We start from the raw sequence: 12698 nt of genomic DNA, 5'->3' as shown, positions 1-12698 counted from the left end.
ATTAGCAAATATAATCTCAGTCTTACAGATATCCACAACCCAGTTTCAGGTCAAAAAGAAAACAGAATTCTTTCCTTGGGTAAAATTGTCCCCAAAACTGATGAAGTAGAAAATATTATACAGGCTTTCAGTAAAATGACTAAAGGGGCTGGAGCACGACGTCTTTATTCCATAATAGCTCAGCATTTCCATGGAGTAAGCAGGCCCCAAATAGAAAGTTACATCCAGAGTAGCATCAGTTTGAGTGAGTGAGTGAGTGAGTTGGGTTTAACGCCGCTTTTAACAATATTCCAGTTATATCACGGCGTGTCAGCTTAATGTGGGAGGAAAGACCGAAGTGATGCAGGTCTCAGACGTTTACCACTTCGGTGAAACCCACGAGCACGGGTATGGTGCTGACAAACCTAGAAACATAATTGGGGCGAACCGGGATTCGAACCCACAATCATAGGTTTCTGGCGTGCCCAAGGGACGCAACTCTGCACAGCGAATCGCGGCGCCTTAGACGACTGGGCCACCCGTGCCCCCAGCATCAGTTTGACAAAGTTGCATCCAACCTTTTCAAACAAGGCACCTTTAAAACCTGTGAGGGCATCTGTACCTTTTGAAAGACACCAAATTGACTTGGTAGATTTCAGCAGCAAATCGGAAACGAAAGATGGGATCATCTACCGTTTTGTGTTGTAGATATTGGACGTGTTTTCTAGGTTTTTATGGCTTAGGCCACTTTGTGACAAAACATCAAAGAGTGTTGTTAAATCATTAGTGCAGGTATATTTAGATCAGCAGTGGGGTGCTCCCAAAATTATCCAAACAGATCAGGGTGGGGAGTTTAAGGGGATGGTGAATTCACTCTGTGAAAAACTTGGCGTCAGACTGATCCATTCACAAGCCTACCACCCTCAGTCTCAAGGAAAGGTTAGTAATGTAGTATTATATATGATTTCAACAATACCTGGTATCTATTTCTAACAAAACTGCATGTTGCATATGGGTCCTTAAGGTTATCGTAAAATGCATTAAAATAAATGTCAAGGGGCACAGTAGTGTTACAGCTGTAAATAAGAGCAACAAAACACCTTCTATATTCATAAGAAATCTCTGCTAAAAGCAGACTTTCATGAACATGTTTATGAATCACTATCAAATAGTGATGGTACCAGGTGTGTGTGAAATGGTGAGTGTATCCTTCCCCACCTGTGGCACCCATCACAAACACATGTGTAGGCAAGTCAATTGTTCACCTGAAAAAACATGGGAACATATGGTACAAGTCAAAAAAGGGAATTGCATGGGACATCATTTCTATCACTGATGCATATAAAAGGAATCATTGAATGTAAATAAAAAATTAAAAAATTATTGTAATTTTGATAATTTCAGGACGAGCGTTCACATAGAGTTTGGAAGGATATTGCCTGCGGTATGACCTTCAACACCTGGATGAAATCTCCTGGGTAGACAATCTTCCTGACTATTGCCGCATTCACAATGAATCAGTCAACTCAGCAATTGGTAAGATGTTTAAAAGAGCAAAATATTGGCCATATTTCACAACAAATTCTTTATGGGAGATTTTTCCCAAAACAAAATACCCCTGATTACTCTTGGTTTGCATAGTAACACTATTTCCTCTACCTCCCGTCTTGCCTCACGCCCTGTCAAACATTTTGTAATAATTCCCTGCCAGTACAATTTGTTTTTCCTCTGCAGCTTGTTTGAATTTATTCTGAGGTACTGCACATTCTATCCTCAGGTTGTAGCCCTTACAGAGCCATGTTTGGATTCCACCCGCATCATATCAGCAGGCTCTTGAAAGCAGGAGAGGAAGTAGGGATGCGTACATATGTGAAGACAGTGAGGACTATGAAACTGTAGAAGAACATTCTCAGGTGATTTGTTATGAATAGAATTAAATATGAATTAATATCTTTTCATGGTCGAATGCAATGGCAATGGATGGTATTGTTTACATTTTACATCAACTAGCCTTTCATTGATTGTTAAAAAAATAGCTTTTGATCTAATTTGAAGCCATCGTTACAATAAAAGCAGCAAAACACTTTCCATATTCGTAAGAAATCTATTTAGCTATCAGCAGCAGCAAGACTATGGACCTTTATAACAGAGTTATATGAGTTAGATGAGTAACATGAACAGCATTTGACACATGGACATTCAGATTTGTTTTCTCTTTGTGTTTATATCAACTAACTCTGGAGAGAGATTACTTAATTTCTCATAGCCAATAACAGTGTGTAATAGCTATTGTCAACATATACATGCATTCACCAAGAATTACACAACAAGATATTTCATAATATATGTCCACAGTTTGGTCATGAAAATCAGATATACAAATTTAGAACATGGATATATTTTATACATATTCTCATATTTATTTTATTTTTAGGCAAGTGGAGGAACACTTGCCAGACTCCAAGAACTGCAAGAAATCAGGAAGGAAGTGCTGGCAACCTCTGATAAATCTGCCACACGAATGATAAAGAAACACCTGAAGGCAAATCCTCCTTCTCATTATGAAGTGGGGGAGATCGTTCTTGTTCGGCATTTAGGCAAAGACAAGGGTGTTTGTAGGGGTGGGCAGAAAATCACTTCTTCAAAAGCTGTTGAGGGCGAGATTGTGGAAGTGAATGAGAAGTTGCACAAGTACAAGGTGCGGATAGGAAAGAAACTGTCATGGCGCTCTGTCTCTCAAATTACATCTATAACAAGGCAACAGGAGGAACAGAAGAGAAGGCACAGTAGACATGCAGGTACAGTCTGTTGAAGTAATTAGTTCGAGGAATGATGAAGTATATTTATCTTGTCAAGTGACAAGCCTAATGGGGACCTTTCTTTACAAACATTCTCCATAGCTGGACTGCAGAAAGTACCCTGGTAGTACAGTAATAAAATATTCAATCAGGAGGGTCACTTCAATAAGGATGTCAATGCTCAAGACATTAATTTTTCTCTAATTTCTGCATGTAACAAACTTTATGTTTGCTCTTACTTGCACATAGATACTCAGTATTTAAAAGTATGTTAAGCGACTTAAAGCAGCTTTAGAATACATTTTAACCAAATAGGATTCATGGTTAGTCCCTTGTAAGAGACAGGTCAAGTTTGCTATCCAATTGTTCAAAATAACTAGACAGGAACTAGTGTGAGGTTGGTTTCTGGACAATGGTCAACTATCATGTGATAATCACGGAAAACATTTCTGATGTCCTGAATCAAATTTATTATAAATATTGATAATATACTCAGTCTTAAAAAAAAGAAACATCAGGATTGCAACTGGGTTTATTGTTCGAGTTTCAATATTATCAATATTGGAATGTGTAGGTAAATTATTGCGGTACAATATGCACTTAACAAAAACAGGTGCAAAAACGACCAGGGTTGGTGGAAAGACAGTAACGATTGTGGCGTCCTCAAGTTGCTATCACCTCAGTGCAGCGACTGCCCATAGCCGAGATCAAAGTCTGAATAACAGCCCGGGGGATGTTCTGCCTCTCCTGCTCTAGTGTATGAAGTGTATGTGGCAGTGGTTGACGTTGACTGATACGACGATCCAGCACGTCCCACAGATGTTCAATAGGGGACAAGGTGGCACGGTAGGCCCAGTCATCTAAGGCGCCGCGATTTGCTGTGCTGAGTTGCGCCCCCTGGACACGCCAGAAACCTATGATTGTGGGTTCGAATTCCGGTTCACCCCGATTATGTTTCTAGGTTTGTCAGCACCATACCCGTGCTCGTGGGTTTCACCGAACTGGTAAACGTCTGAGACCTGCATCTCTTTGGGCTTTCCTCCCACATTAAGCTGACACGCTGTGATATAATTGGAATAATGTTAAAAGCAGCGTTAAACCCAACTCACTCACTCACTCAATAGGGGACAAGCATGGCAAGTGGGCAGGCCAGGGTAGCGTAGGCACGTTGTTCTGATGCAGAAACTCTGTGCAAACACAAGCGACATGGGGTCTGGCGTTGTCCTGCTGAAAGATGCCTCCAACGGGGACAACGTGGCTCTGCAGGATCTTATCTCCGTAGCATTGACCATTTAGAGCATCATCCACTCTAACAGGTGCTGTCCGGCCTCCGTGATGAATGCCTCCCCGTACCATGACACTTCTGACTCCAAAATGATCCACTTGCTGAATGCAAATTTCAGTGTAACGTTTGTTACGACATGTGCACGTCCATCAGCACCCTTCAGCAGAAAACAGGACTCGTCTGCGAACAGAACACGTCTCCACCTTGCTTGAGGCCATGTGACTTTCCGACAAAAGACGTACACGGAGGTGATGCGGAGTCAGCTAGGATGTTACGCCGGACAGGTCTCCTGGCTAGAATACCGGCTGCTCACAGATGATTTGGAACAGTCTAATCCGATATTCGACACAGTCCTGGTACTTGTGAGGCTGTTGACGTCGCCGTGATGAAACGGTTCCGCAGGTGCCATACCTGGATGTAGCGATCTTGGCCAGGTGTTGTAACACAAGGTCATCTTGACCTTGGCCTGTCATGAACGTTGCCAGTGGTGTTGTAACATCTCCACAAGTTAGAGATGGTTAATCTGGTCACACCCAAAACTTGCGCCAAATGCTGTTGTGTTTCACCCGCTTGCAGTCGGACAATGTCATTGTTGTGTTGTGCTTCTGAAAGACGTGGCATTTTAACGGCTCGTTTTCTCATTTTCTGATGTATGTGTCAGCAGCCATTGTCCAGGCCTTTTAAACCTTGCTGTCAGAAGAATTGTCATGACAGTTCAGGAAATTGCATACTGCACGTTAATGGCATTGCAGCTGCATTTGGGCGAATTGCTGCGTCATGACGTCCCAACATTACGTTTTGCTCAATCGGCATGTTTACTCGAACATTTAAATTGAAATTTAATGATTACTTAAGAAATAAAATAAAAATTTGACCATACATAAACAATCAGGTCCTGTGTCATCAAATTATACATGTATGGTTTCTTTTTTTTGAAGAGAATATGAACCATGATGACCAAAAATGTTTTTTAACTATATAGGAATATGTGACGTTTGAATAGGAAACATACGAGTACAACAATCTTCGTTTGAGTTTCCATATACATGTCATCATTTAAAGAAAGAAATATGTCTAAGAAGTTAATTAACATTATTTAATGCATGTATGAACACAGATCAAGGCTGCCAAATCAGACATTTGACAACTACACCTTGTAAGCAATAGTGAAGGCAAATCTGAAGAATTTCTGGTTGTTTCCATATTCTCTGACGTAATCATCAGTTCTGAAATTTTACAAATATTTTCAGATGACTACATGAATGTCATGGCAAGACTTCAAAAAGAAATGATGATGCCAACAGTATTATCTTCTGACAGTCTTCTTCAGAAGCTAGAAGACATGGCAGGGAGAAGAGGCTGTATCGTTAAACACAACTCAGGTGGCGGTAACTGCATGTTTCTCTCCCTGAGTGACCAGATTTACCATGTGTTAAACATAGAAATGAATGCTCTGGAAGTGAGGGAAAACATTGTGGAGCATCTGAAGGCACACCCAAATACAGTAAGTCAACATAGGAAACAAACAAATATGATTACTTTAAAATAAAGTCAGTATAAAGTCATTTTGCATGACATTGGTTTTTGTTTTACCTTAAGAGTGGCTACTTGAGTTGGGTTTAACACTATTCAAGTCATTTTATGGCTTGGCGACACCAGACATGGGATGGGGTTTACCCATTGTACCAATGTGGACAATCAAAAATAGATTTTCAGCATGAAATGTGAATGCTTTATAACAACTATGCTGCCCTACCACCCAATTTCACCTTGAGTCAACCCTCTTGTACTACTTGCTTGAAAATAATTGATCATATATTCAGATAGATGGAACACCACTGGAAGATTTTGTCAGCACACAGCAGTCCTGGGAGGCCTATCTTTCAGCCATGGAGGCCCCGGGCACATGGGGAGATCATTTAGTTGTCTTGGGAGCTGTGGAGTTTCTCCAAGTTGACATTGAGGTCCTCACAAGTGCATCTGAAACTCACCCAATCCTACTCAAGACAGTAAAGAGACAAGAAACAACCAAAAAGCTGTTCCTGGGGCATATATCTGAGTTTCATTATGTCAGCCTGCACAAATTAGGTAAGCTAATATCAATAGATTAACCAAACTTTCAACACTTATTTTAAAATGATATGAATCATAACTCTTGGTAAATTTTATGAAACAAATGAAATTCAACCTTTATTCGAAGCTGACTGAGTGAATATTATCTTACATAACAGTCAGGATTGTTTCAGCCTTATGACAAAAAACAAGTGGTTGACAGCATGAGCTATGAATCGTATGATCAATAACACACACTTACCATCTGATCATGAAGTACTGAGGACTTCTTTTGATTCACAGTGTTTAGGCAAAACAATCAATCTAAATAAATGTTTACAACTAACACAAGGGTGGCTAGTTTAGGTACATGTTACTGTGTATGTGTAATTGATTACTAATTTTGTGTACTAAAATTATGTAAATATAAGATAACCTAAAAAGGCTCACTGTCCATGGTTTGGATATTATTAATACTTTGTCATACATTGTTCTCCCTCATATCATTACTTTAGTACAAAATTATCTGAGCAACAAATGGCTAAGGCTTTCCTGCCTGAGAAAAGTTTTGAAAACATAACATTAAACTTAGTCATCTTAGTTTTCAACTTGATATACCTAAATAGAGGGGGAATGAGTGCAGAGTTGCATCCCTTGGGATGCTAGAAACCTATGATTATTGGTTTGAATCCCGGTTTGTGGCGATTATGTTTCTAGGTCTGTCAGCACCATATCTTTGCTCATAGTAAACGTCGGGCTTTAAGCTGACAAGCCCTGATATAATAGGAATACTGTTCAAAATGGCTTTAAACCCAACTCACTCACTCACTTAAATAAAGATTATTATACGAATGTGTGTCATACTGATTTTTATGAAAACAAGTGCCAGACATACATGCGAGTGTAACAATTTCTTTAATACCCATGATTTCTTAATCCTTATGAGCTCCTTCAGAAAAATGGACAGATGAAGAACGACAACTTAGAAAACCACAATTGTCGAAGAAAGGCACAAATTTTCAGCTATGATGTCATTTCTACTGTGACATCTTTTTTACCTTATGTCACAGTAAGATTCGAGTGATGTCAACAATGCTGTCTGGATGACGTAAATAATATACTGGTACACATGAAGTGATATTTGCACTAGTGCATATACAATTTTTTTATTAAATTGGTTATTTCTAAATCTATGGGTAACAAATATATTTATTTTCACAGGACAACTTTGCAGTGATTGTCACTTAGAGATGCATATGTGCCAATGTGTGGATAACATTAATGGTAAGACTTGATTGAACATTTTTAGAACATTTATACTGTTGCAGTTATAGTATGTAGTGATACAAGTAGATAGCACAGTGACTGGTGTACCAATACTTAAATCCCTGAAAACGGACTGCTCCAAGGACCATCTCTGTCAGTACATATAACAAACAATTACCTACTATATATTCATTATTATCATTATTATTATTATTTTTATTATTATAGCATGTATTTCTTCTACAATCAGATATGTATGTTTGTTTGTTTGTTGTTTAACGCCGCACTCAGCAATATTCCAGCTATATGACGGCGGTCTGTATATAATTGAGTCTGGACCAGACAGTCCAGTGATTAATATCATGAGCATCAATCCACGCAATTGGGATCGATGACATGCATCAACCAAGTCAGCAAGCCTGACCACCCGATCCTGTTAGTCCCCTTTTACGACAAGCAGAGTCACCTTTTACGGCAAGCATGGGTTGCTGAAGACCTATTCTACCCCGGAATCTTCACTGGTCACAATCAGATATGCTTAAAGTTCATTCATGGTAACCATGGCATTTGGTTCATACATACAGTGGGGTTTTATTGTTTAAACTTGTGCCATATCACACAAGTCAGGAAATATACATTATGCATGCATGTACCAGCATGTATCATACCACCAACTGCAACATACTCATACTCATAGTCATCTTTACTTTCACTCACTCAGCAACCGACATAGGGTCATCCCCACATGGCTTCAACAGTGAAGAGGACATGGGTGAGGATACCTTACATGTGCATGATCCAGTTATTGAAACAAGGACATAATGATTGGCCATAAAGCAGAAGCCTATGATTAGGAGACATGATGACATTCCTAGAGGTGTCCACAGGTACAGAATGACAGATAAGAATATATCCTTTGTATCATCAACGTACTTATTTTCTGTGAACTGAGCTGACTAACCTTGTCCTCCCTGATATGAAAGATATTCTATATAAATAATGAAATTGATGTAATACCCCGGTATGTGTAATATATATGAATTTTGTATTCTGTTTCAGAAACTAGCAGTGATCCACTTCCAGACACTAGACAAGTTTCAAGGGCATTCTTTGAGAAAGAGGTAAGAGTTTCAAGATAAATAACAATAAATAAATTGTTTAACATTTTAGCATATGAAAGAAAATGACGGTATTTGAGTCTCATAATGTCTACTGTCTACATGGTATATGGTCAGTTTCTATATAGATTTCATTGTGTTTTTTTCTCTAGGAGCAAAATCTTGCCATGTATCTACAGAACCTGATGCAGCGAAACTTCAGGTAAGAGGTATTCAAGTATACGCCAAACCTAAGACAGTTCTGAAGAGCCACAAAGTTAAATGTCATGAAATTGACGTCATTGCTCCTTTTGAAATCATGTAAGGAAGAGAAAAGTTTATGTTTATATGAGTGTATCCTGGATGTCTCCATAAGGTTCTTATTGTATACATATATATACAGATTGAAAGTGTTTGGCACATTTCTATTAGATCCCAAACCCTACTTACCGGTAATAACTTCTACTGCATGTTCCTTCATACTCTAAACATCTGACCAATGTATGTTTAGCAAAGGCAGTAACAGATGTGTATGTACATACTCTCCTTACAGTGGTGACAGGGACGGAAGGGGACAGAGGCACACAATGTTTCTGGAGAGCTATCTCTATCAGGATGTTAAGGCAGGATTTGCATCCCAATTCATACCTGCAGAGGTACAGTGCTTAAATAAAGATGTTAAGTACAATGTTACTCTTTCAAAGTGTCCTCCATGGCAGTTGAAGACCACATGTCTTATGATTTGTAATGCTTGAAATTACTAAACTGTTAATACAGAAAAAGATAAATCTCTAAATACGTTTCAATATATATATCATAAATAAGGTCTCTAAATATGTTTCAATACATATATCATAAATAAGTGTCATGAGACTGAACGTTGAATTCACAGCTCTACGGACACATCATAGAGTGGATTAGAAGCACCTTCACACGTCGTATTCACAAAGACAAAAGGTAAGTTATTAGAGTGTATAACATACAGTGAAGTCTCACTATTCTTTTTGAAAGGAATTTGTTTTTCTTGGTGTTGATGTTGATACAAATTCTTGTCAAGGTCTTAATTTCAATACACATGCTACTGTGGTTATGAAATGTCATCTTAAGAAAGGGAAGAGTAACATGTAAACAAAATCAGTTTACCTTCGATTCAGCTTCACTAAAGTTAAATGTGATGCTATGTGTTACAAAGAGGAAAAGGAAACTGCCTAAACCTGTTCATGTTAATGCAATATGTAGAACTGTTCATTTCAGCCATCCCTACACCAGTTCATTGACCAGTGTGCTAACTGTGCGTAATGTGGATGAGAATCTGAGAAAACTGAGTCTGCAGTATATGTGGTAATATAAATTTACAAAAAATCTAATTCCTTTAAGAAATGGAACTACACTAGATCAATGTAACTGTATCTCTGTTACATGTGACATGCAGTAAATCAATTTTGACATGATAAATTTGACCTATAGAGGTACTAAACAGACCTCAGTGTGGTAAAATCAGTAGCATGTAGGAATAGAAGTTATACATGTGCATATCATTTCTACCATTACGCACTTTGGAAGAATCAAATAAAGTGTTCTGAAATGTCATTTTGTACTGTTCTTGTTTTCAACCTACTGCTAAGTATTAGTCACAATTAAATCTGAAAACCAACACATAATACTAGTCTTGCCATATTTCCGTTCTGACCATATACAATTTGTTTCATTTGTAATTTTGGGGGGTTTAGTAACTTTGCTCAAACATGATATGTTAAACATGTCTTTCTGTCTTTTACAGTGCAACAACACACTACATTTTGTATGTAGCTGTAAAAGAGGCATGCCCATTCCTCATCCAGAAATGTCTGGATATGGAGTACCAACATCTGGACAAAGAATGTTCAGAAATGGAATTACATCCGAAGCGTTTGTAACTTGATCCAGTTTTGACTTGTGTTCATTGTGTTAAAGAATAAAATGATATCAAATGTTCACTCTGTAAGTCTTGTATATCAAACTAATATTGACTACTCTGCACTGATGGTTATCATCCTAAGTCTCGTAATAGTGTTTAGGAAAATATGTGTAATATGACCTCCAGAATTGACATTACATGTTTAAAATCTATAGTTAATGGAATCTTAAGATTTTCTTCTTGGCTGCTGATAGTAAATCACATTTCTAGCTAGAGAGCAGAATTTGAATGCTATGGGTATTTCTAGCTTTAAGAGATTTTTGACTATTTTATTACTCATATCCCCTTGACCAGAAGTGGGATAACGCCTTTAAAATCTAAAATTAAGTTAATCTTAAGATTTCTTCTTGGCTGCTGATAGTAAATAGCATATCAAACCTGTGAGCAAAGCCTGAACACTATGATACAATATTTATAATTTTAAGAGAATTTTGACTATATCATTACTCATCTCCCCTCGACCAGAAATGGGATAACGCTTATAAACACGACAAATAATGGAATCTTAAGATTTCTTCTTGGCTGCTGATAGTAAATAGCATTTCAAACCTGTGAGCAAAGCCTGAACACTATGATACAATATTTCTAATTTTAAGAGATTTTTGACTATATCATTACTCATCTCCCCTCGACCAGAAGTGGGATAACGCTTATAAACACGACAAATAATGGAATCTTAAGATTTCTTCTTGGCTGCTGATAGTAAATAGCATTTCAAACCTGTGAGCAAAGCCTGAACACTATGATACAATATTTCTAATTTTAAGAGATTTTTGACTATATCATTACTCATCTCCCCTTGACCAGAAGTGGGATAACGCTTATAAACACGACAAATAATGGAATCTTAAGATTTCTTCTTGGCTGCTGATAGTTAATAGCATTTCAAACCTGTGAGCAAAGCCTGAACACTATGATACAATATTTCTAATTTTAAGAGATTTTTGACTATTTTATTACTCATATCCCCTCAACCAGAAGTGGGAAAACGCCTTTAAAATCTAAAATTAAGATAATCTTAAGATTTCTTCTTGGCTGCTGATAGTAAATAGCATTTCAAACCTGTGAGCAAAGCCTGAATGCTATGATACAATATTTCTAATTTTAAGAGATTTTTGACTATATCATTACTCATCTCCCCTCGACCAGAAATGGGATAACGCTTATAAACACGACAAATAATGGAATCTTAAGATTTCTTCTTGGCTGCTGATAGTAAATAGCATTTCAAACCTGTGAGCAAAGCCTGAACACTATGATACAATATTTCTAATTTTAAGAGATTTTTGACTATTTTATTACTCATATCCCCTCAACCAGAAGTGGGAAAACGCCTTTAAAATCTAAAATTAAGTTAATCTTAAGATTTCTTCTTGGCTGCTGATAGTAAATAGCATTTCAAATCTGTGAGCAAAGCCTGACTACTATGATACAATATTTCTTATTTTAAGAGATTTTTGACTATTTTATTACTCATCTCCCCTCGACCAGAAGTGGGATTACGCTTATAAACACGACAAATAATGGAATCTTAAGATTTCTTCTTGGCTGCTGATAGTAAATAGCATTTCAAACCTGTGAGCAAAGCCTGAACACTATGATACAATATTTCTAATTTTAAGAGATTTTTGACTATTTTATTACTCATATCCCCTCAACCAGAAGTGGGAAAACGCCTTTAAAATCTAAAATTAAGTTAATCTTAAGATTTCTTCTTGGCTGCTGATAGTAAATAGCATTTCAAATCTGTGAGCAAAGCCTGAACACTATGATACAATATTTCTAATTTTAAGAGAATTTTGACTATTTTATTACTCATATCCCCTCAACCAGAAGTGGGATAACGCTTATAAACACGACAAATAACGGAATCTTAAGATTTCTTCTTGGCTGCTGATAGTAAATAGCATTTCAAACCTGTGAGCAAAGCTTGAACGCTATGATACAATATTTCTAATTTTAAGAGATTTTTGACTATATTATTATTCATATCACCTTGACTAGAAATGGGAAAACACCTGTAAAATCTACTCTTAATGGAATGTTAAGATTTCTTCTGGGCTGATGATAGTAAAGAATATTTCAAACTTGTGTGCAGAATCTGAATGCAATGGGTCAATATTTATAATTTTAAGAGATTTTTGACTATATCATTACACATATCCCCTAGACCAGAAATAGGATATTGCCTTTAAAATCTACAATTAAGTTAATCTTAAGATTTCTTCTTAGCTGCTGATAGTAAATAGCATTTCAAACCTGTG

The 12698-nt window shown here is 37.3% G+C and overlaps 1 protein-coding gene across 1 annotated transcript; it reads left to right on the top strand.

Moving 5' to 3' along the window:
* Positions 1 to 476: 476 nt before the first annotated feature.
* On the top strand, positions 477 to 10442 carry LOC124123068. Its single transcript, XM_046486328.2, has 14 exons — positions 477 to 918; positions 1384 to 1515; positions 1757 to 1892; positions 2414 to 2777; positions 5313 to 5566; positions 5886 to 6150; positions 7336 to 7398; positions 8102 to 8152; positions 8440 to 8501; positions 8651 to 8700; positions 9031 to 9133; positions 9370 to 9434; positions 9732 to 9818; positions 10258 to 10442. The coding sequence occupies exons 4-14, from the start codon at positions 2501 to 2503 to the stop codon at positions 10391 to 10393; spliced, it is 1413 nt and encodes a 470-aa protein (XP_046342284.1). The 5' UTR covers positions 477 to 918; positions 1384 to 1515; positions 1757 to 1892; positions 2414 to 2500; the 3' UTR covers positions 10394 to 10442.
* Positions 10443 to 12698: the final 2256 nt, after the last annotated feature.

The sequence above is a fragment of the Haliotis rufescens genome, unplaced genomic scaffold, assembly GCF_023055435.1.
Source record: "Haliotis rufescens isolate VD_foot unplaced genomic scaffold, xgHalRufe1.0.p SCAF_75, whole genome shotgun sequence".
Classification (NCBI taxonomy): Eukaryota; Metazoa; Mollusca; class Gastropoda; order Lepetellida; family Haliotidae; genus Haliotis; species Haliotis rufescens.
The sequence above is the reverse complement of the archived record's forward strand: the minus strand, read 5'-3'. Positions and strand labels throughout refer to the sequence as shown.